Below are 26,832 nucleotides of genomic sequence, written 5' to 3'. Positions count from 1 at the left end.
ATGTGACTCCGGCTTGATGTATGTTGTGTTGACCCAGCTAGAGTTTTGATGAGGGCTCTAGTAGGGGGTTCTTGATGTTTTCAGTTATGTCGCATACAGGTCAGGCTCGGTTTGTACATCAGATGTTTGAGTTTTTATATTAAAGTTTCGATCATGTATGGGATTTGACCAGGTGATAGGAGGTATGTTTGGCTTGCTACGGGTCCCGGCGGCCTTAAGCCGATCTGGATCCTAGCGCCGGTGGCAGTTCGGGCCGTTACAGAGGGGTATCGGTTTCCGGGTCGTTACAAGTATTTCACGAGAGGACTAAACACATCGAGATTGATTGTCATTTTGTTCGTGAAAAGGTCCAACAAAAGATAATATCAACAGGACATATCCAAACTGGAGAACAATTAGGAGATATTTTCACTAAATCTCTAAATGGGACTCGAGTTGATTATATATGTAACAAGTTGGGCATGATTAACATTTATGATCCAACTTGAGGGGGAGTGTTATAAGTTATAGAAAGTAAATATGTTAATATAGGAAATAAATATTGATAGATGGGTCAGTTGCTTAATCTTAGGGATTATATAATCATAGGCTTGATTTTCCTTCCTGTTTAGTTACCGTCTCTCATGTATAAATAGGTTGTAATCTTTATTGTGAAATACAATAAATATTATCCTTCTACAATAATAAAAAAAAAAACTCAAATGACTTTTTTTCAAAAAAAAAAAAAAGCAAAAGTAAAGATACAAGATACAAACTTTAAGCAGATCACATCAGACCTAAGAACGCGAAAATAATAGCCTACCATAGCAAATTTAAGATTAAAAAAAAAATCAACTATATAACAGGCTAAAAAAACTATTTTTTTTTTTAAATTATTCCAAATTATCATTACAAAATTCAAACAAAATCAAATAGATGAAAGAAAACCTATATCACACTTTAAAATACTATCAATTCATTACACTCTAGCACTCAGACTTAGTCTGGTGATAAATACATCTGAATAAATTTGAGAAGTCTCAAGTTCTACTCTCCCGATTCTCATTTCAAAAAAAAAAAAAATATTACACTCAAATACCGTTACCTATTGTATTTATGTATGAATTAAAGATAAATTTAGCCTTTAACCACTTATTTGACTTTTAATCACTTGACCAAAATCGATATATTATTCAAAATGATCTACAATATTTTATTTTAAAAAATGAATTTAAAATTTTAATTCTCTTGCTTACTCAAATAATTAAATTTCACACTCAAATTCTAATTTTAGATCTTAAATTCACATCCTCGAACAAAATGTAAAATTTCAAACAAACGAATTTCAGATGATAAATTTTAAATTTAAGTCTCAAATTCAGCCATCCAAAAGCAACCTCACACTATAAACTTAAAGCTTTACTTGTTTCTCTCGACTCTGCATCAAAATACAGCAAACTGATATGTCATTCAATCGGACAAGTATGCATTTTTCTTACAATGTTTCCAAGGATAAAAATATAGGCCAAGGCGTCACATACTACAAAACTAACGTTGGAATGAAATAGAATAAGAACCAGTATTTGGATCTTTAACAGCTTTGAAGTTGTCAACACTCATACCAAATCGGCCTAGCAGAGAATTTCCCATTTCCTTCAGCTTTCCTGCTCAGAAACCAATTCATATGAAGTCAAATAATCAGTAGACCGTTGTACTTGAAAAGCAGAAAAGCAGTTGAAAAAGGATCATGAATGTATGCAAACGAAAAATAAGAGTCTAGTGCTATACTTCCACTAAGCACCTAACCTCTTTAGCTGAGATCTTAAACACAAATCATAACAATATACGTAATACAATTCAGTTTTTTTTTTAATTTTTTTTTATTTTCTTGGAATATAAGTTTTCAAGTGCAATTATTCCATAACTCCAAATTCATCTTGAATCTATATATTTTACCCCTAAAATAATATTGTTATATTTTTTATAAAAATGTTCCAAGAGAGGACCAAAAAAAAGGCAAGGTAGCTAGATCACATACTTTAGCGAAACTAAACTTGAGCATCAGACAGCTTTAATTTTCCAAGGAACATCAAGCACAATCTAGAATAGGTGGAAGAATAGAACAGTTCACCTTACAAAATGGTTTGACTCCACAAATCATATTTTCAAAATTAGGTAGGGTGCCCGATTTTTTGAGAAAGGTAAAAATGGGTGTTTTCAATCTTTGCATTTGTTTGTCCGTACATTTAGCTTTCAAAACTTATAAGCATGTGGTGCATGTCTTTTTTGTGTGCTAGACTGCTGGTTTGCACACATAATGTTCAAGTGCCTCAATTAAGACTGGCTTAACTGAATTGTCAGTAGGGCTACTAGTTAAAAGTTGTTCCATTTCACCTAACTGGAACAAAAAATATGTCCAGAAGAAACAATCACATACATGCACTGCATACTTGCTTAACGAGGATAGAAAAACATGAATGTCTACATTATTTTGGCCTTTATATCACTTCCATAGGATTTATGCACGTTAAACACTTTGGGTTACATCAACTGATAAAGGAAACCACCACTTGTGGTTGAATTTCAGGGTCAAAAAAGCATTTTGCACTAAATAAAAAAGTCACTCTAAATGCAGTTCGAAAAAGTAATTTGAAGCAATAGCTGATATCAAAAGTAATTTTTTAAACAATTTTTAACACTTGTTGATTAATATATTTAAAAAAAAAAAAAGCAATTTTCTCAACTATAGTTCAAACAGCAATGCCAAACGGAACTATTGTCAGAGGCCTACCTACATCTTCTGCACCTTTGAAGGTGTAAGTCACAACTATTTTAAAAGCATTAAAATCAATTTAAACCTACATTCCGTTTCAAGACCACCCGCCAGTACGTTGAATCAACTTAAAGCACTGTAGTGAAAGTCAATTGTCTTGATAACACATATTCAAACTGCTTTTACACAATTTCTTTGTCATAAACCTACTGTTTCCGCAAATCAAGATCATCCACCCTTTTAATCTCCCATGGCATCTACCCTAAGGATTAGGATGCAAGGCAATAGAGATAAAGTGAGATATATATTCTTTTAAAATATAAATACAGTAGCACATGAATATGATGAATGAAAAAACAAAAGTGCATTGAGCAAGTATACTAATTACACACAAGAATTATTTAACAGCTGATTGAATTTGAAAATAGAGGCAGTAGTTGCTATCTCTTCCAGTGTTAACCCCAATGCTTGAGGAAAGTAGAGGTGATGACAGTTAAGCTAAAGGATGCAATTTATTAACTTCTTCCTTTCATTATAATTTGTATCTCTATTTGAACTAGAGTATTTATCATAATGGATAAAAGAGAAAAGGAGGTGGCATAACAAAAGCATAAACAATGACTTTGATGATGCCAAAATATATTTATGTTCACAGAAAAGAAACTGTAGATTTCCCCTTCAAGATTGAGAAACAAAAACAGGCAAACAAGGCATTGAAAAAAAATTTCTATTCAGCATACCAATCATCTCTTCCTTCATTTTTTCCCGCTTTTCTGCAGCCAAAGGTTCCAACCGGCGAATGACTTTCTTAGCTTGGTCATTTGAAGGATCCAATTCCAAGATTCTTTTCATATCTGCAGGTACCCAAATATAAACTTAATTTTAACTGAAGGAATTATAAAGGAAATACATGCACATTTGCATTCGATGAGCATAACAAGCAAAAACGTGTATGAGCAGATACAAGTACACGTGAACAGATGCTTAGAATGACACCAAAAATTGCCAAAAAAAGAAAAATGAATTACTAAAATGAGCTTTAAACAAAGCAATATAGAAGGATAAGGGATGGTAATCTGAAGTGTTAAATTGAAATACTAAAATATAACGACCATTAAATGAACCAAATGCACCTGCTATTGCCTCCTCAAAGTGTTCAAGCTTTTCGTGTGCTTCTCCTCTCCTGACCAGAGCTTTCATGTAGGAAGGATTTAGTTCTAGGGCCTTTGTACATTCCTTGATTGTGTCCTCATACTTTCCCTATGATAAAATTGAGATAACATAGCATTGGCATCAAAGAGAAAGCTCCACTGTAAAAGAAAAAAGAGTGCAAAAAAAAAAAAATAACAAACCATCTCTAATAGCCTGTCCTAGGTAGCAAAGAGAACTAAGGCTTAAATATAATCAATAATTCAGAAACAACATACACAAGAAAGCAAAGCATACATGGGATTTTTTTTTTCCTTCAAAAAAAAAAAAAAGAACCTTCTAATGAGCCTTGAATGTTCTATATAATCACTGGTACCATACCAATTTCAAGAAGCATACAGCACGATTTGAATGGCATATGGAACGTAACTCCACAAACAATGGAATGTCCAATGCAACTTGTAATGCAGCATCATATTGTAATAGTGCCTCCTCATACCGCCCATCTCCAAACAGTCTATTGCCTTCCAATTTCGCATCATTAGCTTGTGCTAAAATTTTCTGTTCCACAAGGAAATTGAATCGAGCTCAAAACTCTTCTCCATGAATAAATGAGTAATTGCAGCTATACAGACTATACGAGTCCCAGTAGAATAAATTCAATTAAAGATTGCAGACACTTCAAGCAATCAAGCATCAAGGTAACACTTGCATTGGCTTTTGAAACAAGTAAGGAATTTGTATTCCATTTGGTGTTTACAAATGTGTAATTTCAAAAGAATCTTGAATTCTTGAATTCTAATCTTCATACACAAATTGACCTAAAACCAAGACAAACCAATTAGGGCAGCCAGAACTAAGATTAAAAACAAACCTGTTGCAATTCTTCGTCGTTAATATTAGAGTCCGCTGTCTCTTCCTCCGGCGATGCTGCTGGATGTGGCTGAGGTTCTTGTGTTTGATGATTATCTTCATTGATGATTTCTTCATTATCGCTCACTTCGCGTTCGCTTGCTGTTTCGAACCCATCAGAGTCATTCCCGTTCACATCTTCCGCCGCCACCGGAGTTGTAGTTTCAGTGTCTTTGCTTGAATCCGTCGCCGTTTTGGACGATGACGACGAGGGAACTGATTTTGGCTTTGGAGGATTGTTGACTGAGGGGTGTCCGTTCTCTTCTTCTTGCTCAATCACCACCATTTTTCAGGCAGAAGCAAAGCTGTGTGGCTATTGATTTGCTGCGATGCTTATGGGGTCTAATAAGATCAAGGAAAACTTATTTTTAGTTCCTTCGGGTTCCAGAATGATCTTTCGTGTCACAGGCTCTACGATGGATTAAATTATATTTGTTGGAAATGGAAAAGGCATATTTCAATAAAACCCCTAATCTATGAGTTTATTACATCCTAATATCAAGAAATAATTACTATCAGATCCCTAATTTTTAATAAATTTATATTAATTCATTTCTATTTCAAAATGATCCAATAAAGAGATCCTTTATTTTGTGAAACTAAATCTTTTAAATATTTCTGTTAAAGAAAATATTAGTAGGCTCAAATATTTATATTTTTTACTTATTATAATTTTAACTATTTATATTACTCTTTTTTTATCTATTATTTAAGAATTTTACATACAAAATAAAAAAATATATATATAAATTTATTAATTTTTTATTAAAATATATGATTTAAAATGAGATATTATTTTAATATAAAATTAAATTGCACTATAACATAAATCATAAATTTAAATATAAAAATTGATAAAATCATATAATATTTTTTTATATTTTTTCCTACACAAATTAGTGATTTTATTCAATTTTAGTTTAAATTATCATTAATTTTAGTAAAATTAATAAAAAATCTTTTATTATATTTTCAATTTAAAATAATTAAGTTGTTGAAGTATTTTATTAATAAATAATCTTTTATTCAAAATTTATATTTAAAAGTAAAAATATTTTATGTTTAATTCATAGAGTAAATTTTTTTGGAGTTATATTAAAATTAATTTATGTCACATATTTTCAAAACTCAATGGTTTAATACTTAAATTAATTTTATCAAATTCAAGATTTCTCCACTATATTTAAAAACAACGTATTTTTTAGTTTGATCAATTCAAAAAATATAGAATTAAATCATTAATTTTTAAAAATTTAAAAAATAAAAATATAATTTAAAAATGAAAAAGTAATCTAATTTTAAGATAATTTAGTCATTTCTAATATAATTAATGAAAACTTATTTATTTGCAAGTGTTGAGGATTATACGATTACACAACCATCCACATGTCCCACAAGATAATATAAAAAAAAATGATTCTAGCCTTGTAGTTGCTAGAAGTAAGATAGGATTTGGTAAGGAAACCGTAGAAGAAGAAGATGAAGAAGCAAAGGAACTAGAAGCGAGGTGTTGTGAGTCTCCCATGATGAAGTCGTTTTCATACTATGAAACGATATAACTTCATATGTATTATTAAAGTTAAGTACAAATGAGTTTGTGCACATATTGATGATAATATTTTTTTAGATGTAATTAAGTATTGCATCATATGATTATCATCGACAGCAAGAATAATTTATTACAACAAAAATAAAATATTAGTCTTGAGGTAATAATATTTAATCAGACAGTCTATATAGCTGCTAGTTTGAAGGTAACAGTACTTTCAAACTTCACTTTTGTGTTAACAGAAAAGTTAACTGTTTGAAAGACATATTTGAAAAATGCTTATCACAATTGATAATCGATTGTTGAAATAATTATCACTATTGTATTAATATTTCATAGTAAAATAGACTGTAAATATTAAAGAGTATCATATAAAATTATAAAATCTATTTTGCATTCAATGGACTAAAAGCCAGTTGCAGACAAAATAAAATAAAAACTATGATACATATTACATGCATAACTAAGATGGATAATCTTTATCAAACTATTAGGTTAATTATTTAATCTTATATGTCTAATCTGTTACATGTATACATTAGTAATATAAACATTAAAGTATCTTTTATAATACAGCCAGGTCGACCACTTCAAAACTTGTGCCCCAAATAGGAATCAAATATGAAGACTTTCGACCTTAGTGATCGGGTGACCCCTCCTCCACATAGAATAGGCGAACCGAGCACGACCTACTTGGGCAAGATAGAAAGTCGACCTCCAACATGTTGGTCGTCTCCTTGGTACATCACCGATATTATAAATGCGCATGTGAAAATACGAGTAATGTAAGACACACGATAGATAGGATATGGGTTAATCTTATCCACCATTAATGAGCCATATGACGCACCTGCCAAAAGTGTCCACGTCATATCTGATGGCACTTGGTGCTGGACACCATCAGAAGAACCAACTAGCATATATATCACGGATCTAGTCCTAAAGGGGGTATATCTCTCTCCTCTCCAACACACTTATGGAAGAACCCTCATAATACATGCCCTCGGGGGGAGGGGGGTTTCCTTTTAAAATGTTTTATGTTTATTTACCTCCTCTGGATATCAATGAATCTCAGATAATTCTTGGTCTAATTTGATTATCGAAGAGTTTCCACTGGGGCATCACCGGTTGACCTCTAAATGCTCCTCTTATATTTTGCAAGTCCCCTTCCTTATGATCAGATAGGGAAAGACCCATGCAAAACCAATAGCGGATCAACGATTAACCCATCGAATCAGGCTTCTGTCCAGGTGTCCGCATCTGGCCACTTAACCAGATCTCAGTTCATCACCCATATCTTTCATTTAGCAACAAGTCTAGCCTTATACCTTTCGATGTTGCTCTTAAAGTCTCGTTTAGTTTTAAAGACCCATTTACAACCTACTTTCTTTGAACCTTCTTTCAACTCTACTAAGTCCCAGACTTTATTATCATCCATTGATTGCATCTCTTCTTTCATAGTATTGAACTACTTTTCAAAATTACTACATTCCATGGCTTATTGGAATGAGACTGGATCCTTATCAACGCTCAATTCACATTCATGTTCAAATGAGTATACCATAAAATTATTTGTAATAACTGGTCTTTTATGCCTTGTTGACCTTCGTAATGCTATTTCTTGTGGAATCACTTGCTTATTTGTGACTTGTACATTGTTTGCCAATTCATTATTAATATTTTTATCTCGTGGGTTTGAAATGTTAGTTTATTATTCAGTCATATTAAAATATAATAAAATAATTGGAATAACAATCGGAGGAAAAACACTAGGTGTAGGAGTTCCCACTTGAATAGGATTTCCAACCTGAGTCTCTTAAACATCCATCTTATGTTATTCAACACTCCCACTAGATTTACCATTTTCAATGAACCGAGCATTACCAGACTCAACAATTCTCGTACTATGGTTAGGACAGTGAAATCTTTACCCTTTTGATTTTTCAGAATAGCCAATGAAATAACCACTAATGGTTCTTGCATCAAGCTTCTTTTCATGTGGATTATATATCTTTACTTCTGTTGTGCAACCCCAAATATGAAGATGCCTTAAACTATGTTTCTTTCTTGTCCACAGTTCATAAAGAGTCTTAGGAACTGCTTTACTAGGAATCCTATTAAGTAGATAAGTAGCAGTTTGTAATGCATGCATCCACAATAGTAAAGGTACCGTACTATAATTTAACATATTCCTAACAATTTCCATAAGAGCACGATTTCGCCTTTCAGCTACACCATTTTGTTGAGGTGTACCAGACATTGTGTATTGTACACAAATACCTCTACTTTCAAGGAACTTTGCAAATGGACCTAGACATTTTTCATTTTCATTAAATTTACCATAATATTCACAACTTCTATCAGATCTCACAACTTTCACTTTTCTATTTAGCTGCCTTTTTACCTCATTAATGAACACTTCTACAATATTTACTAATTGAGACTTTTCATGCAGTAAATATAAATAATAATATTGTGAAAATTCATCAATAAAAATGACAAAATATTTTTCACTGCCCTAAGAGCGAACGTCGAAATAACCACATATATCAGCATGTATCCGTTCAAGGAGTTCACTACTTCTTGTGGTTGGATTTTTTTATATGTATCTAGGTTGCTTACTTTTAATGCAATCTATACACATGTCTCATTCTACAAAATTCAACTGAGGTAAGATATTACTTTTCACTAACCTCAAAATTCTTTCTTTGGATATATGACCTAAACTTTGATGCCATAAGAAAGTAGAATATTTATTATGTGCACTATGTATGTTACCTATATTACATTCAACATGAAACAGAGATTTAACAAAGTCAGCAGCAAGATTAAAACGATATAAACTATCAATCAAAGTACCATAACCATAATAGTACTGGTATTTGTATAACAAAAAAACAGTATTACAAATCTTGAAACTAAAACCAACATTATCCAACTTTCCTACATAAACCAAATTTCTAGCACATTCAGGAACATAAAGGCACTTTTCAAGATTCAGATCACATCCAGTATCCAAGATCAATCTGTAAGTCTCAATTCCTTCTATTTGTGCCTTCATTCTGTTTCCCATCTACAAAATATGTGACACATAAGTAGTTGCACCAGAATCTAACCACTAAGTATTATTAGGTACTTCAATAAGATTTGATTCAAAACATATTGAAACATAATGTATGCCTTTCTTTTTGAACCATATCCTCCTTTTAGGACAATTCTTCTTGAAGTGACCCGTCTTTTTGTAGAAGTAGCACTTCGACTCCTTATGGATTTGACCGTCATTGACCTTCATTAGGACTTTGTATTTTCTCTTGCCTTTCTTTCCTGATTTACTCTTACTACTACCAGCTCTAGTATGGAATGTGAGATTGACATAGTGTTCCTTTATTTTCTTTAATCTCCCTTCTTCTTGAACTAATATGGCCTTAATTTCCTAAAGGTTCCATTTTTCCTTAAAGTTGTGTAATTCACTTGGAACTGACCAAACTCAAGAGAAAGCGGGTTGATGATAAATTGAACTAAGAAAGATTCACGCACATCCATGCCCATCGATTTCAGCTTACCAACTAAATTTTGCATGCCCGTCACATGATCATGAATGGGTTGTGGCCAATTAAACTTCTTGGTCGTTAGCTCACTCATTAAGGTCCCTATTATGGATTTATCAGCGATGTCTGATTAGGAGTATTCCTTAATTTTCAATAATTATTCTCTCGCATCGTCCGTTTTGGGCATTGATGGCTTGACATTTTCAGTCATAGTCATTCACATCAAGTTTAGGTTCAGCCTATTAGATCGCTTCCAAGCCTCATAATGAGACTTGTCAGCTTCTGTACTAGTTTCAGTGATGGCTACTGGCCTTATAGTGACTATTGCTAAGTACAAGCCTACAACCCCTAGGTGATAATGAATTTGTTCAGACCAATCAATGTAGTTCAGTCCATTAGACTTGATCATCCCATTACCCAAAGCGAACATATTAGTAGAAACTGCAATAATATACATATACTCATACAATAATCCTTTGAGAAAACTTAAACGGATTCAGACAAATATTAAACTTGATTATGCATTTAAGTTCACCTTTGCGTAATACTTAAATACACAACTATCACCAATAATGGTGCCTATAAGAAAATACTTTAATATACTTTTAATTATACTGTGGTCAATATGCTTACTATCTTTGGACATACGTTTAATATTTATCAAGTTTATAGTCATAAGTCTCTTTAACGTTATTAATTATAAATAAAGGTTTACCTTTGGATAATCTCATCATATTATAATTAATAAAGTCAATTATTCAATTTAATTTTTCATGTCATTTAATTGCATCACACTAACATCAACAATTGAAATATATTGTCTAAACTAATTCCAAGCATGACCACTTTGGTGACTAACAAGTTTTTCATACATTACATATTTAATTTATGCAAACATTTACGAGATCAATTAACATCTCAAATTCTATCAATATCATTATATAATTTATAAATTATGCACTAACAATTTCATAGAATGAAACATAACAAAGCATAAATTTATTTTGTTCTAAAAAAAATACCTAAATTAAGTGTCAATTTATTAATAATGATTATCATCATAAAAATTGATTTATGATAAATCCACAATAATAAACATTAGTTTATATTATTTCAAAATTTTGATATAATTATAAACAATCAAATCATTGATGGTCTTTATTACTGGCTAAACTTTTTAAAACTTATAAATATATAGGCTTAGCAAATAAAATTATCCGTATAAAATCATGAAATGCTAAAACTATTGTTGAAATCTAAAATTGAGATCTACCAATGCCATTAACAAAATAATTCATTTGCATGTGTAGATATAACCACGTCAAAAGGTTTTATCCTTTTTAAATTTAATGTTTTTAATTATTTAGAAGCATCACAACATTAATGGATTTTAATATAATAATTATTATAATTATCATTATTCTTTGTTTCATGTGTATTTTAATGCATGAGAAATAATTTATGACTTCAATAGTTCAATCCTTTTGGAAACACAAAACGAAGATGATGAAGAGTATAGCAAATTACAAATTGAATACAATTTTGATTTCATATGTATTGAATTAAAAATTTAATTAATTGATTCTGTATAACCAAAATTAATTACTAAAAATAACTTCAAAAAAATTCAATAAAACAGTTGTAGAATAAGAACCTGACTTTAATATTAAATTGTAAGATTTTAATAGAAATAGAAAATCCTAAAATTATCTTGTTTAGAAATCATTTTGATATAAAAAATAGTAATCGAAAACATAACTTGATCCATTATTTAATTTGATTGCAGAATATTTTATTTTCTTCTTATTTTTTACCTTTCGTGTTTTTTTATGGCGAATAATAGATCAGTTATAAAATTAAAATTATAACCGTAATCCTTTTCATTTCTATTATGTTTATAAAGAAAAGAGAAATGATATTTAAATATAATCTAGTTCTTATTCTCTTTAAACTCAATAACCATCACATTGACTCTCCTCTTGTTAGAATCAATACAATTATTTATTAAAATAATCTAACGGAGTCTACAAAAGTGTAAAGACACTAGATCTCATTTGTACATTGTAGGACTTATGTTTGCTTAATTTAGTGAAGGGACTTGTAAGTTTCACAATGTACAAATGAGATCTAGTTTCTATTAAGGCACTTATGTACAATCTGTCTTTTTTGTTTTTGTCTCTATGTAAATTATTAATAAAGAAAGAAGAAAAAAAATAATTGAGTAGACAAATGCCTAAAAATTAGTAGAACTCTTATATCAAAATTTATAATATTTAAGTTTATACAATAAAGTGCAATTTGAATTTTAAATTGAATACATTATTTTATGAAAAGTTGTAAAAGAGTAATTTTTAATTAAGTGATATTATTTTTTATTGAGTAAAAATATAAAAATGACGTCATTAATGGATCAACTTGGTCTTTCAATTGCTGTCCAAAAACATTACCTCAATCTCATAACATATATCATTTAAGGTTTATTTACCTAAATCAATAAAAACTAATTAATAACCTTAATTTAAAAAAAATTATAATAATTTATCTAAAATATCTTTTAAATGATTTTTTTTTCATAGACTAATATTAAATGATTGAAAAATTAATGAGGGTATATATATAAAAAATAAAATTTTACATAATTTTTAGAGAAATTTATTATTATTATTATTATTATTATTATTTATAGTTGATGTGGGCTTTGTTGGGCCGGGCTGGGCGAGTCCCCAGGCCCGTGAAAATGGTATTCTTACTGTGCTAATATGTCCTGCTGCTGCTGCACCTGAGGAAAAAAAAAAGGGTATGGTGCTGACTGCTGAGTGCTGACTCGGCCGAACTACACCGAGATTGGGCTGGGTGACTCGCAATCGGACTGCTTTCTTTCTCCAAATCTAACGTTTCCAGGTACTGCCATCTTTGCTCCTTTGTGGTAAGTTTAGGGTCGCAGCTTATATTTTCAATCAGAAACCACCTAATCACCTTAAACCCATGTCCGAATCTTCATTCACTCGATTTTTCTTGCTCTCTGTCACACCCAAATCCCCAAAGTTTCCGCTTCACAAGTAACCACCTCTTTGCCAGATAAAATTTACGCCCTTTTGCAGAGGAATCCTGAAAACGCTGAGAGAGCTTCGAATTCAATCAAAGCTAAATAGAATACCGCGTGTGTCAATGAGGTCTTAAACAAATGCTCCCGAAACAATTCAGAAATTGGTCTTTGATTTTTTTATCTTTGTTGGTTACCAATCAAATTATAGGCATAGTTCTTTTATGTATAGTAAAGCTTGTCAACTGTTTAAGATTAAGCAAAACCCACGAGTTGTTCTGGATTTAGTCGAGGCTTTTAAGGTACAGAATTGTCTGGTTAATGTTAAGACATTTAAGGTCGTTTTGAATTTGTGTAAAGAGGGTAGGCTTGCAGACGAGGGTCACGAGGCCCTCTTGTTACTGAGGAAAATGCCAGAATTTTATATACGAGCGGATACTAATGCCTATAACATTGTCGTTAAGTTGTTTTGTGATAAGGGTTATATGAATATGGCTCAAAAACTGATGGGAGAGATGGGTTTGATTGATTTTATCCGGATATGGTCACATATATGTCTATGCTTAAAGGTTTTTGTGATGTAGGCAGGCTGAATGAGGCTTATAGTTTGTTTAAAGTTATGAAAACCAATGGTTGTGCGCCTAATGTAGTGGCATATTCAACACTTATTGATTGGGTTTGTAGGTTTGGGAGTGTGGAGAGTGGAGAGGGCATAGGAGTTGTTAGGGGAGATGGAGAAGGAGGGTGGGGATTGTAATCCAAATATTCTTACTTACACCTCTTTGGTGCAGGGTTTTTGTGAGATGGGTAGGACAATGGAATGGATGCATTTGCAGTTTTGGATAGGTTGGAGGCAAATTTGGTTGTGCTCCAAATTGTGTCACAGTTAGTACTTTGCTCAAAGGTCTTTGTGTGGAAGGCTATCTAGAGAAGGCCTATAAGTTGATTAATAGAGCTGTTGTAGGAGGTAGTGTTTCATACAGTGATTGCTATAGTTCTCTCGTTGTGTGTTTGACAAGGATTAAGAAAATTGAAGAGGCAGAGAAACTCCTTAGGAGGATTCTAGTTAGCAGAGTGAAACCTGATGGTTTGGCTTGCAGTGTCATGATTAAGGAGCTCTGCTTAAAAAACTGGGTGCTTGATGGGTACTCCTTATATGAAGAAACTGAGAAGATAGGATGCTTGCCTACCATTGGTTCTGATATCTATTCTATTATCTTAGTTGGTCTTTATCAACAAGGCTGCTCAGCAGAAGCTGCAAAGCTTGCAAGGACAATGCTTGAAACAAGAATAACTCTTAAACCTCCTTATGTTGATGAAGTAGTTGAACACCTGAAGAAATCTGGGGATAAGGAGCTAGCAGTAGATTTGGCTGACATTGGAATGTAATGCACAATAAAAGATGAACTTAATTTTCGTTTGAGATCCTTATTGGATTTTCTAGAGTATAATATTCTATACTTAATCATTGATTAAGAACTTATGATATTAAAGAGTATTAATTTTTGAACATATTGATGTTGCACCTTATTTCGATTCATTTTATATTGTGGGACTTTGGACATGAACTTTGGCAGTCATCACTTGCTGTTCTCCTGATATGAATTTGAGAGTATTCTTGATTCCATAATAAAAATCTGTCATGGGCCAGCTGCTATTCATGTGATTCTCTCCCGCAGGTATACATTTGTAATTAGATACTAGATAATTAATTGCATAATTGTAAATGGCTTGTTGCTGAAGCTGAAAATTTATTATGATGTTACTTCAGCCTTATAATAAATGGTAAATGGCTGTTCATTTTGTCTTTTGAGGAGGTTGGAGTTAATTTTGTTTGGATAATTCAGTGGTATCAAGGCGAGAGGCAACGCTAAGGCGATAAGGTCTCCTGTCGCCTTAGGCGAGAGGCTAGAGGTGAGGCGAGCCTTTTTGAAAAAGGGGACAGAAGCTAAAATCTTTACATAGTTTAGATATATGCATATAAATATAATGAACACAGATTAATATTCATATTTAGAATAATATAAACAACAAATATATAATAAAGTATTATTAATAAAATATAAAATAAGACTATTGAATAGAACTACTAGCTTAGTCTATTATTCAATACTCATCAAGATTTCAAATATAAAATAAAGCATTAATAAATATGTCAAGAAACAAGTTAAACATGAACAATTTAATGTAATAGCAAGTACCAAAAGTATAAAATCAAAAGTCAAACTCCAAAATCATAAATCAAGAATACTCATTATAATTAATTTCTAAATAAACATTGAAATTCATGATTCATCACAAGATTCACAACAATAGCACCCGTAGCACCCATTGCACCCATTCTGGCTGGAGAGTGGAGACATACAATGATGTGGAGAGAGGAGAATAATGAGAGGGAAGGAAGGGAGGAGATTGGGAGAAGGACGGAGAAGAAGAAGGAGATCGTGAGAAGAAGGGCGGAGAAGGAAGAAGAAGAAAGAGGAGACGAGACGAGACACATACCTGTGGAGGACTAGTGTCGAATGACGGCTGTTGTTTGGAGAAGGTTGTGTGTCAGCCGACTTCTTTGCTATTTGGAGAAGGCAGAAGAAGGTATTGCAGACACTTTGAGTCTAAGGGTTTGGTTTAATTTTAAAACCCTTTAAAATAAAAAAAAAAGAGGATGCGGCACCAGACGACGCCTCGTGAGGCAAGGCGAGCGCCTCTTGAAAGGCGCCTCACCTAGCACCTTAGCTCACCTTTAACAACACAAGGATAATTTACTATTTTATCTCTGTGCTACAGGAAACTCACTAGTTATTCGTTGGTTTTGAAAAATATATTAAAACGTTTTTAAGGTGTTCAAAAATCTATTAATTAGTTCCTTCATTAATTTTAACAGTTAAGATTCTAAAATGCCCTCCTCAATTGGAGGGACTCAATTTAAAAAATTTGAATTGGGTTTATTGGCCCTTGAGCAAAAATATAAAAGCTTAATTGACCTTATTTTCATATATATACTCACCTTTGTAATTTCCTTCTTTTTTTTCCTTCATCATTGGTTCCTTTTCAGCTCTCCCCGTTGACTGCCAGAGCAAGTGGATTTCGTTCTAGCAACCGACCTTTGTGCTACGCTCCTGCCAGTTGAATGACTGCCAACACGTATAAGTTCTCCTGGTTTTCAAGTCATCTACCATGGTACCCTGTTGTTCATTGCGCTACCCTCTGGCGAACTGACCAAGTCACCTACCATCGCTGCTTCTCTCTTGAACCGCCTGTATGTTTGGGTAGCATATTTGATTTGTGATTTATCATGTATTGTTAATTGTAACCCTTTAAATGTTGAGTAGATATGTTGTGGTGTGATTTGAGTTTTAATTTAGGTGATTATATTGTGTTAATCTCATTATGTTGTGGTAACATCTATTTTTTTTTCATGACTTTATTTTAAATGGTGGGTATTTGTGTTTGTTGTGTTTGTGTTGGTGAATTGAGAATTTGGGGGAAGGTTTGGCTGAGGATTTGGGAGAGAGGGTCCGACTTGTAACCACTCCTTGGTGTCTACAGACCCGGAAAGGTTTTCACCAAATTGCATGTTATGCGATATACACTACTGTACTCTAAGCACTATGTCTTGTTGTATTTTGATTTATACTCAATAACATGAAATGAAAGTAAATTGTTATAATCTTAGAGTGGCTCCATGTGCTAGAAATTTGAAGTATATTCGGGGATAGTTTTTTACACAGTTGAGAGTTCAAGTTTAGTATGATATTATCCTCGAGAATCATATACTTGATTCTAACAAATGAAGCATACTGATTGTAGTTTTATTATTGTTATTGTTTTGATTGAGAAAACAAGGGCTTTTCCTCCTCTATTTGTCTCCTTTGTTTCTTTTTGCTATTTTCCAGTTGAGCATCATGTAGTGGTGGCTAGTTCAATATTTATATTCACAGTAAGCAATGATTTATAAAAGTGCCATCAAAATAAAATTTCTTGACATGTTATTTTTTGTATTGTAGTTGCTTAAAGCAGAGAATAGTGTGACAGATCTTGGCTTCCTTTTTTACTGTTTGTTCTTCCCATAAAATTTTTATGCCTGCCTAGTTGCATGGAAATTTTTATTTTGGAATTTATTTACGATTCTGATTAGGATAAATGGTGTACCTATGTCATTGGGGTTTATGTTTTCAAGTTGCAGAATTTCTTTCTTACGCAAGGTAATAGGGTAACTAGCCTCGCAACAAAGGCAAGCAAGAGCAACCCATCTTATAATTTCCTTTGTGGTTAATCTTGAAAATACACCTCTATAAAATTTTCATATTATGTTCAGGTATCAATATTTCCTTATGCCAAGTGCTCTCACAATCAAGGTGGGAAATCAAAACCTAATATCAGAGCTGATGAGAGTAGGTGATTTCCCTTTCTTACAAGTCACCCGCCATCATTTGTTAATGATGTAATGTTTATATTTTTTTGATCACTTTTGTTTTAACCACCTCTGTTATTTGCTTTCTTGTTAACTGATCACACTCTATAGAAATGTCCTGCTGTGGTTATAATTTGTATATCTTTGTTTCACTGAGAAATTTCTAGCATAAATGCAGGAAAAATGTAAAGAAGGATGGAAAGGGAAGACATCACTTATGGAAAAAAAGAGATCCAGCTAGATCTGGGGTAAAGGCAATAAATCTTGTTAGGATTGTAAGTGTTCATAATCATTCTTATATTAGCATGCCGGTAAATTATTTGAAGTTTCTGTAATCTTTGCGAAGACATGCTAATGCATTTAAACAGGTTTTATTCATGTCCGCAAACTTGTTTTTTTTTTTGGATGGCTTGAAATGATAGATTTCTGAACTTCCTAACGAGAAAGAGGCTGTTTATGGAGCATTAGATAAATGGGCAGCTTGGGAGACAGAATTTCCATTGTTTGCAGCGGCTAAAGCTTTAAGAATTTTGAGGGAGAATAGTCAGTGGCTGCGTGTGATTCAAGTATGACACTCTGAACATACTGTTGTGGAAAAGAAATGAGCATTTTATTGAATGTGACTTTAGATAGAATGTCTTCTGTTCGGCTTTTATCGTTTCATATTTTTGTATGATTAGATTATGCATGTGAACATATTAAGTTGGATTCTTATGTATACAATTCGACTGGTATTTAACTGTATTCAGTACTCAGGTGGCAAAGTGGATGTTGAGCAAAGGTCAAGGAACCACAATGGGAACATACGACACCCTTCTACTGGCATTTGATAAGGACAATAGGATAGATGAAGCCGAGTCATTGTGGAACATGATTTTGCACACGCATACACGGTCTATTTCAAAGCGCTTGTTTTCAAGGATGATCTCTTTGTATGATCACCATAACATGCCAGATGAGTTAATAGAGGTATTTATAAAAGCAACCTTTTTCCGGTTACATTTGTACTTCTCCACAAACTAGTCCTGCAGTCCTCTTTCCTAATATATGTTTAGAATTAGTTACTATGAGTTAAACTCTGCATAAGTATTATCCATATGGATGAAGCACTGAACTTTTATTTTGACCTTTGAGAAACTCAGGTATTTGCAGACATGGAAGAGTTAGGTGTGAGACCTGATGAGGATACTATTAGAAGAGTGACTCATGCATTCAAGATATTAGGCCAAGAAGACAAGCAAAAGATGGTTGTTAAAAAGTACTTGTCTAGATGGAAGTATATCCACTTTAAGGGTGAAAGGATTAGAGTGAGAAGAGACATTTAAAAAGATACTAAAAAACTCTTGGTTTTTTTGATATGATAATGATGCTCTTAGTTAAACCAGTATTCATGTGATTTTCTTCTCCTTTAGCAAGTAACTAATAATGATGGCATATGCAAAACAGGAAAACAATGGGGTTTTGACAGAGGCTACATGACATTGAAAACATTATAATTGTTTGAAATGTTTCTAATACTTGCAAGTTAAAGGGGAAAAATTGTGATGAGGGGCGTTTTTAACTGCTAGACATTATTTTTGGGCTTGTATGATGGCCAATTCTACAAAAATGGGTTAATGCTGAGAACTGTAAAAGCTGAAGTGGATATGCCAAAAATGGTTTTCATTAACAAAAATGTGAAGATGAAATTGTTCAAGTTTGTGCAGTCGTGGCAAATAGAAGCTCAAACAAAATTATCTAATGTGAACATGCAATGCTTGCGTAAATGGGTTAGCAGAGTACGCTTTTCTGAGTTGTTAGTGTTTGCTGTTGGTAATTCGAATTCTTGGGCTATGAAAATGAGGGCATCGAATTATATTTGCTTATATTGTTGAAATGTGAACCGCAAGTATTGTGAAAATTGTGAAGTGTTGGCTGGCGGGCTGGCAGCAATTCAATTGTAATTAGCAAGTCTGTAAGGTTTTAAGTGTCTGTAAAAGAATTCATATCTGAATGAACAAGATTAGAGTAGAGTTTCCTTGGTTTAAATTTGTACATTTGAATTTACTTTTTGGTAAATTTACAACCAATTGCCTCAATGCCTTTCTAAACACATCAGTATTGGTGAATTTCTTGCCTTTACAAAGGGAATGATCCTTCATGGCAACCTCTTCATTGGATACAGAGCTATATAAGTTATAATCCCTAATCGGCTTCTTATAAAATTCTCTCATTCTATCTTCATTAAGGTATTCTCTCGTATCTTGTCTTTTCAGCACCTTCAGTTGCTTTATCTTGCGAGCTTTCTGTCCAGTCAGAAATAATACAAGAAAATTCTTAAATCTGGTTGGAGAATTTCTTTTAACATCAGGACATTTTGCTGTAAAATTGCATCTTACAAATGCGTTATGTGATATAATTATAGTTATATATATATGTATTATAAAATTATTATTTAGTTTTTATAATATAAAAAAATTATTAATTAATTTATCAATTTTAAAAGATATATTAAAACGTGATATCAACGTAAATGAAAGCCCACATCCTGTACAGGGAAGCTGAAGGTGTATTATAGAAGAAGGCCCAGAAGCACTAAAGATCCAGAAATGAAGTGGGAGATCCCGAAAGAGAACAACTGCCATTCATGGAAGGGAATAGAGTACTAGAATGAGAAGCTGAAAGCCGAAAGGAAAAATGTGAGTTATAACAATGGAGAGGTTTTAGGAAATATTCTTCTCTTACCTAAGAATGAAGGTGTATTTAAACAAAGGGGATGATAGCGGAAAGATCATATGCTGGCCGGCTTGAGCTAGAACGGTTTTATCCTGGTTTGATGATGTTTGATAAATAAACCATTTCTTGCTTTGTATTGCTTGTTCTAGTTGCAAATCCAATACATATTTTTGTTACTGGCCCATTCTATGAATTTTTTTTCAGAGTTTCTAACTCTATGAAAACGTTTTTTGAGATCTTTGAAAAAATCTATTAATTAATCACAGTTAAAATTTATTAATTAATTTATTAATTTTTAAAAATATATTAAAATATTTTAAAATAAAAAAAATCTTTTCCAGATATTTTAAAATTATTTTTCACATTTTAATAATTAAGCCACCGAAAAGTTATTATAATTTTTTTTATTATTTGATACACTAATAAATGCAATAATTGTTACCACATCTCTAAAATTGGCAAAATGATGTGATTTGAATTTTTTTTCCAAACTCGAATTTAGGACAAAAGTATTTTTCCTAATTAAGCAAAATGCCCATATCTTGCCCTCTTTTATTAGCAAGTCTCATTTTCGTTGCTTGAATTTGTTTGCATTTGCTAACATTTTCACCTAAAAATTAATTCAGGTCTAGGAATCTTGCTTCTTTTCTCTTTTCTCTCCCCCATTTTCTCTTTCTTCTCCTTTTCCTTTGCCCCTTCCCTCCCTATTTTTTCATCTCCGTTTTTCCCTTCCTTCTTTGTTTGTTTCTTTAACAGTCTCACTATACTGAAGTCAACCAGAGATCTCAATGGCCTTAACGTCTGGTTTCTTGACGTCCTCTTTAGGCACAGTCACTGTTAAAACTCCATTCTTTACGCTTGCCTTAACCTCATCAACTTTCGAATTCTCTGGCAGTCTGAACCTTCTCAAGAATTTCCCACTTGATCTCTCAACTCTATGCCACTTCTCGTTCTTCTCTTCCTTCTCTTTGCTTCTCTCTCCACTTATCTGCAAAACCCTGCCTTCTTCTACCTCCACTTTCACTTCCTCTTTCTTTATTCCTGGAAGATCAGCCTTGAAAACGTGAGCCTCCGGAGTTTCCTTCCAGTCTATGCGTGCGTTGGAAAATGCTGAAGTTTCATTTGCGGACTCGGAGCGAGGAGCCGAGACTGAGAGAGATGTGCTTGGGAATGGGAAGTCATAGAAGGGATCCCAGAAGTCGAGAGAGAAAGGATCGAAGACGTTGGTTCTCCGGCCACCGAAGAAGCTGCTTGGAATGAGAGACATTTTTCTTGCTTGGTTTTTGAAATGGTAATTGAGAGAAAAGAACAAGATTGCTCAGTGAAGGCTTGTTTGTATTTGTGTATTTCTATGCTTAGATCTGCGGTTTGAAGAGAGGAAGGAAGGAGGTATATATAGGATGCGGTTTCTTAACTGTTATATGATGAAACTTCTAGAAGTATATGGTTAGTTCTCGATGGTTCACGAAAAAGGAAACAGGAGATCTTTCTAGAATGTGGAGGAAATTGTTAGAAAGGATCGTGTCTCGTGTGAGTAATTATACAGTACAACAACTATGGTATACAACAACTATGGTATTATTTAGGCAATTTTATATAGTATAATAAATTAATAATAATTATATATATATATATATATATATATATATATACTAAAAAATAGATGATGAACACTTAAAATATAATAACTAATTTAATTTTTTTTAAAAAAATTATTTTTTATACATATATTTTTATTCTATTAATTTATTATACCATAAAAATATGTTATATAATTTACACAGTACAATATTTTGTATTTTATAATTTTTCCTCATGTGGCTGCATGCAAAGTATAAGCACATGCCTCGTTGGCTCCACTGGAGAGAAAAATTTTTAAAATTTAAGAATAAGTAATTACATCTTATAAAATTTTAAGATACTTGTTTGATATGTTAAAAAAATTAATAAAATATATCATTACAAGAAAATAAAATTATAGCTGCAATTTTTTTTAAATTTTATTATCAGTATTTTAAATGATAAATTTATGATTGATAATTTACTTTAATTATAATTTTTAATAATTTAATCCATAAATTTTATTATTTTATTATTTTATGGAATTATTAATTTATTTTATTGATATTATCTAATAATAACTTAAAGAAGTCAATGTGCTGGCACTCGAAGACATAGTAATATGGTAAAAATCTGATCATGTGATACTCGATCCCATCGAGATAAAAGAAGATCCGGACACTTTAGGTCGACCTCAGTTCGGCTTTTCGTCAAGACTCGCCCTCTTCTAATGGAGAGGTCAGATTTTCAGATGAAATTACTGTTAGCGGTTACAATTTAGCACTCTCTTTACGCTTGTAATCACAAAATTTCCAACCAATTAGTCGACGAGATCCCTTATTAATGAACCGGCCACATGTCCTAAATTATGAAAGCAACTATCACATTCGAATCTAAAAAATCAAAGATCAGCCGGGGACCTCTAATACTATATAAGACTTACCTAAAGTAAGTGGTAAGCTATCACCATAAGACGAGTCTACATGGTAAACCTATACATGGTTTCACCCATAGAAAAGAAGATTTGGGTACTTTAAGTCGGCCTCAGGTCGGACAGACTCATTCTCTTAATTTCAGAACAAAACTCTATAAGAAAATTACCGTTAACAATTGCAATCCAATAGATCCTCTTTACGCCTGTGATCACAGGATTCTCGACCAATTAGCTGATGAAGATTCTTTACTAATAAGTCTGCCACATCATTACCGAATTATTAGAAAATACTATATTTATTTCTATATTCTTATAGTATAAAATGAGAAAGATCATAGAGGTAAAAGTACATATTTTCTAATACTATATCTCTACGCAATTCATTACATTCTCTATTCGAGATACTGATTTGAGTATCAAAATGACGGTTATAGGTACCCATCGCTCGCTACCTCATGTTTTTTCCTTTGCAAGTCATAACTAATCATAGTATCGCTCCGCCCTGGCCACGTCGTTCATCTATTCTCATCTCACTAACATCATAAATTATTTAATTTTTAATTTATGGAAAAATTAAAAGTAGCTAAGTTTCTAACAAAAGTTAAATTAATGTGTAAAATATATTTTATTTTTATTTTTAAAAAAAATTAAATTAGTCACATTTCAAAAAATAATTAAAAAAATATAAAAAAATTATTTTAATTTCTGAAAAATTAAAATTAAAGTTATAATTTTTATTTTGAAATAAAATTTCTTTTAAGCTAATCATATTTAAAAGTGTATAATTTATAAAAATAATTAGATATTTTTTTCTTATTATTTGAAATATTATATCTAAATTTAATTATTTTATTTTCATTTAATTTTGTATGATACTTTCTAATTTATATTTTTTAATTGCGCTTTTATTATGTTAGTAAATTTATGGTTGATACCTGAATTATTTTTTATTGTATTTCATAATTAGTGTATCATTAGTTAATAAATTAATTTTAATAGCTGATGGAGTATGGAACTAATAGATGGTTTGAATAGTTAATTATTAGTTAATCAATAAAAAAAATATATAAATTGGTTGAATTTAGTTATAAAACCAACTAATTTATAAAATAGTTTACATCCAAATTTGATCCAAACCAATCATTGAACACTCCTACTAAAAACTGCTGCAGACTCTCTAAAAACGTACTCTCATAAATAAGCTAGTTTTTCATCTGTCTCCTTCAGAAACCACATTCTGTAAAAGAAAATACATTATCAGACGAGTAAACATAAAAATCTTACAAAAAATTAAAAAAGAATGATACGCTCAAATATAGGATAAAACGATATTCAAATCTCTGAGTGAGGTAAAGTTTTTGAGTAGAAAAAGTCATGTAAACCGACAAAAGAGAGAACTTGATCTCAGATGAAGAATTGGAGAAAGAGAGAAAAATCTCTCCCTAAAACATTAGAGAGAGAAGCCAATTAATAAAAAAAAATCTTAAATTCAGTTAGAGAAGTTTTTTAAACATAAGAATTTTTGTTGGAAAACTACATTTCATGCATACATTAAATGATATATATATATATATATAAACGTTATTGGGTTTTGAGATAAAATAAAGTAATTAATATTACATAATAATCGCTCAAAGTAGGCCGTGAACTGTCATCAAGAGACAAATCCACGTGACAAAGATTAAGTGAGTAGAAAATACAATTCATTCCGAAAGAAGAAAAATCTAGACACCATGATAACCGGTGCGTCGTCAATACTCGTTCTTTCCTCAAACGGGTGAGTATCGATACAAGGTCACAGTTAACAAGCACAATCCAACATATACCCTTTACACTTGTAATTGTGGGATTGTCAACTATTAGCGAGCAATATCTCTTATCAAGTAGAGACCGCATCATTGTCGGATTATCAAAAAATTCTATATTCATCACTACCTTCTTACAGTAAGGATACAAAAATACGTTATTCTCTAACACTAAATTCCTAAGCAATTTATTACATTCTTCCTTCCAAATATCGACTTGAGCATCAAAATGGCTGCCATGAATATTCATCGTCACCTCACATTTTCTTTTTTACAGATCATAATCAATCACAACACAATTTTGATTTAATCAGATCGTTCATCTAATATCAGCAACATCTATTATTTTAATTCTTAATATATAAAAATTATTATTTAATTTTTATATTATGAAAAATTTATTAATTTTAAAACTTAAATTAAAATTTTATAAAATTTTTAAAATAAATATATTAATTATCATCTGTTAGTTATAGCCATTAGATGTTTATTATTTTTAATCATTTAGTTTTAAAAACATATTAAATATCATTTTTTTTAAAGAAAAATTTGATAATTTAAGATGCGTTAAATCTATTATTTATCCCCGCGTGGCAAAATGACCTGATTTAATTTTTTTTTTTTAAAACCGGGATTCAGGACAATTTTTTTTTTCAAACCTAATAAAGCAAAATGCCCAGATCTTGCCCTCTTTCATTTACCGGTCTCAATTTATTGCTTTATTTTGCTAACATGTTCACCTAAAAGTTAGTATCAAGTCTAGTAATCTTGCTTCCCTTCTCTTTTCTCTCTTCCTTTGCCTATTTCCTTCCCTGTTTTTACCTCTGTTTTTCTCCTTCCTTCTCTGTTTCTTCCTTTGGCAATCTAGTCAAAATACTTGCACTTTTTATTAATTTTTTAATAAAATAAAATTTGAATTATTGAAAAAATCTTCATCATTAAAATTTATTTCCATAAAGTTTGAAAGAAGTTGAATTTGCTTACATTTGTGTTCCAATAATTAACAAGCAAAAAGAATTCGCTCCACGATTGCTTGGAACATTGGGATGTATTAGAAACCTCACATACTTAGCTCAGAAATGCTCAACGCACTAAAGAAGGTAGAAAACGAAAAGATCAAATCTTTATTAACAAAGAAAATTCAGTACACTCAAATTACAACTCCATACAAAAGAACCACATAACATCCATTACATTGCAGATTACACTCATCTATGTTACTTGTTTATTAGAAGATATTGTAATTCGAATACCTTTTTTCAGACCAAACTGCAACACCCATAGATGGAATTTGCCATTGTTTTCAGTCAACCAGAGATCTCAATGGCCTTGACATCTGGTTTCTTGACCTCCTCTTTAGGAACAGTCACTGTCAGGACTCCGTTCTCCATGCTTGCCTTAACCTCGCCAACTTTTGCATTCTCTGGCATCCTGAATCTTCTCAAGAATTTCCCACTTGATCTCTCAACTCTATGCCACTTATCGTTCTTCTCTTCCTTCTCTTTGCTTCTCTCTCCACTTATCTGCAAAACCCTGCCTTCTTCTACCTCCACTTTCACTTCCTCTTTCTTTATTCCTGGAAGATCAGCCTTGAAAACGTGAGCCTCCGGAGTTTCCTTCCAGTCTATGCGTATGTTGGCAAATGCTGAAGTTTCATTAGCGGACTCAGAGCGAGGAGCTGAGACTGAGAGAGATGTGCTTGGGGATAGGAAGTCATGGAAGGGATCCCAGAAGTCGGGAGAGAAAGGGTCGAAGACGTTGGTTCTCCGGCCACCTAAAAAGCTGCTTGGAATGAGAGACATTTTTCTTGCTTGGTTTTTTAAATGGGAATTGAGAGAAAAGAACAAGATTGTTCAGTGAAGGCTTGTTTGTATTTGTGTATTTCTATGCTTAGATCTGGGGTTTGAAGAGAGGAAGGGAGGTATATATAGGGTGCGGTTTCTTAACTGTTATATAATGAAACTTCTAGAAGCAAATGGTTAGTTCTCGATGGTTCAGGAAGAAGGAAACATGAGATCTTTCTAGAATGTGGAGGAAATTGGAGTAAAGGATAGTGTCTGACGTGTGTGAGTAATTATACAGGACAACAACTAATGTGTATTTAGGCAATTTTATATAGTATAATAAATTAATAAAAAATTAATAAATAGATATATATATACTAAAAAATAGACGATGAACACTTAAAGTATGATAATTAATGTAATTTTTTAAAAAAATTATTTTTTATACATTTATTTTTATTTTATTAATTTATTATATCATATAAATATGCCGTATAATTTACATAGTACAACTTTTTTGTATTTTATAATTTTTCCTCATGTGGCTGCATGGAAAATATAAGCCCGTGACTTGTTCGCTAGTGGGAAAAGTTCTTAAAATTTAAGAATAAATAATTATATCTTATAAAATTTAAGATAATTAATAAAATATATTACTATAAGAAAATAA

At 31.9% G+C, this 26,832-nt stretch overlaps 4 protein-coding genes and 1 pseudogene across 19 annotated transcripts; 2 read left to right on the top strand and 3 right to left on the bottom strand.

The window, feature by feature from the left end:
• Positions 1–1,428: 1,428 nt before the first annotated feature.
• On the bottom strand, positions 1,429–5,214 carry LOC110600604 (tetratricopeptide repeat protein 1). Of its 2 annotated transcripts, XR_006348610.1 has the most exons (6): positions 4,776–5,207; positions 4,283–4,462; positions 3,886–4,012; positions 3,493–3,606; positions 2,842–3,014; positions 1,429–1,643 (listed from the first exon to the last, which is right to left on the bottom strand). XR_006348610.1 is itself a non-coding variant. In XM_021737471.2 (5 exons), the coding sequence occupies exons 1-5, from the start codon at positions 5,097–5,099 to the stop codon at positions 1,528–1,530; spliced, it is 861 nt and encodes a 286-aa protein (XP_021593163.1). In that variant the 5' UTR covers positions 5,100–5,214; the 3' UTR covers positions 1,429–1,527. The 2 variants fall into 2 exon arrangements, 1 of the variants encoding a protein (XP_021593163.1); XM_021737471.2 differs by lacking the exon at positions 2,842–3,014 and having other exon boundaries at positions 4,776–5,214.
• Positions 5,215–12,687: 7,473 nt separating this feature from the next.
• LOC110600168 (pentatricopeptide repeat-containing protein At4g18975, chloroplastic) lies at positions 12,688–18,748 on the top strand. Of its 15 annotated transcripts, none has more exons than XM_021736933.2 (8): positions 12,688–12,811; positions 16,006–16,209; positions 17,137–17,184; positions 17,269–17,348; positions 17,543–17,639; positions 17,787–17,930; positions 18,121–18,333; positions 18,507–18,748. In XM_021736933.2, exons 2-8 carry the CDS (start codon positions 16,081–16,083, stop codon positions 18,687–18,689), a joined length of 894 nt encoding a protein of 297 aa, XP_021592625.1. In that variant the 5' UTR covers positions 12,688–12,811; positions 16,006–16,080; the 3' UTR covers positions 18,690–18,748. The 15 variants fall into 15 exon arrangements, with proteins under 15 accessions (XP_021592625.1, XP_021592624.1, XP_043806478.1 ...); XM_021736932.2 differs by having other exon boundaries at positions 12,695–12,811; positions 17,131–17,184; XM_043950543.1 differs by lacking the exon at positions 12,688–12,811 and adding an exon at positions 14,617–15,545 and having other exon boundaries at positions 17,131–17,184; positions 17,543–17,612.
• LOC110600166 lies at positions 12,818–14,463 on the top strand (annotated as a pseudogene).
• A 1,801-nt stretch (positions 18,749–20,549) lies between the features above and the next one.
• LOC110631313 (17.3 kDa class I heat shock protein) lies at positions 20,550–21,431 on the bottom strand. The gene has a single exon (XM_021779085.2). It carries the CDS (start codon positions 21,344–21,346, stop codon positions 20,852–20,854), a length of 495 nt encoding a protein of 164 aa, XP_021634777.1. The 5' UTR covers positions 21,347–21,431; the 3' UTR covers positions 20,550–20,851.
• Positions 21,432–25,479: 4,048 nt separating this feature from the next.
• On the bottom strand, positions 25,480–26,290 carry LOC110631209 (17.5 kDa class I heat shock protein). Its single transcript, XM_021778956.2, has one exon. The coding sequence runs from the start codon at positions 26,178–26,180 to the stop codon at positions 25,686–25,688; it is 495 nt and encodes a 164-aa protein (XP_021634648.1). The 5' UTR covers positions 26,181–26,290; the 3' UTR covers positions 25,480–25,685.
• Positions 26,291–26,832: the final 542 nt, after the last annotated feature.

The sequence above is a fragment of the Manihot esculenta genome, chromosome 14, assembly GCF_001659605.2.
Source record: "Manihot esculenta cultivar AM560-2 chromosome 14, M.esculenta_v8, whole genome shotgun sequence".
NCBI lineage: Eukaryota > Viridiplantae > Streptophyta > Magnoliopsida > Malpighiales > Euphorbiaceae > Manihot > Manihot esculenta.
Note: the sequence above shows the minus strand (reverse complement) of the source record. Positions and strands in the feature narration are given on the sequence as shown.

Excerpts from the sequence above, each read along its gene's own strand:
- LOC110631209 (XM_021778956.2), bottom strand. The coding sequence starts at position 26,180 with ATGTCTCTCATTCCAAGCAGCTTTTTAGGTGGCCGGAGAACCAACGTC.
- LOC110631313 (XM_021779085.2), bottom strand. The coding sequence starts at position 21,346 with ATGTCTCTCATTCCAAGCAGCTTCTTCGGTGGCCGGAGAACCAACGTC.
- LOC110600604 (XM_021737471.2), bottom strand. The coding sequence starts at position 5,099 with ATGGTGGTGATTGAGCAAGAAGAAGAGAACGGACACCCCTCAGTCAAC. Across the intron at positions 4,463-4,775 it reads ACGACGAAGAATTGCAACAG|AAAATTTTAGCACAAGCTAA; the intron begins GTTTGTTTTTAA and ends CTTGTGGAACAG. Across the intron at positions 3,607-3,885 it reads CTTTGAGGAGGCAATAGCAG|ATATGAAAAGAATCTTGGAA; the intron begins GTGCATTTGGTT and ends GGGTACCTGCAG.
- LOC110600168 (XM_021736932.2), top strand. The coding sequence starts at position 16,081 with ATGACTGCCAACACGTATAAGTTCTCCTGGTTTTCAAGTCATCTACCA. Across the intron at positions 17,640-17,786 it reads CAATAAATCTTGTTAGGATT|ATTTCTGAACTTCCTAACGA; the intron begins GTAAGTGTTCAT and ends TTGAAATGATAG. Across the intron at positions 17,931-18,120 it reads AGTGGCTGCGTGTGATTCAA|GTGGCAAAGTGGATGTTGAG; the intron begins GTATGACACTCT and ends TTCAGTACTCAG.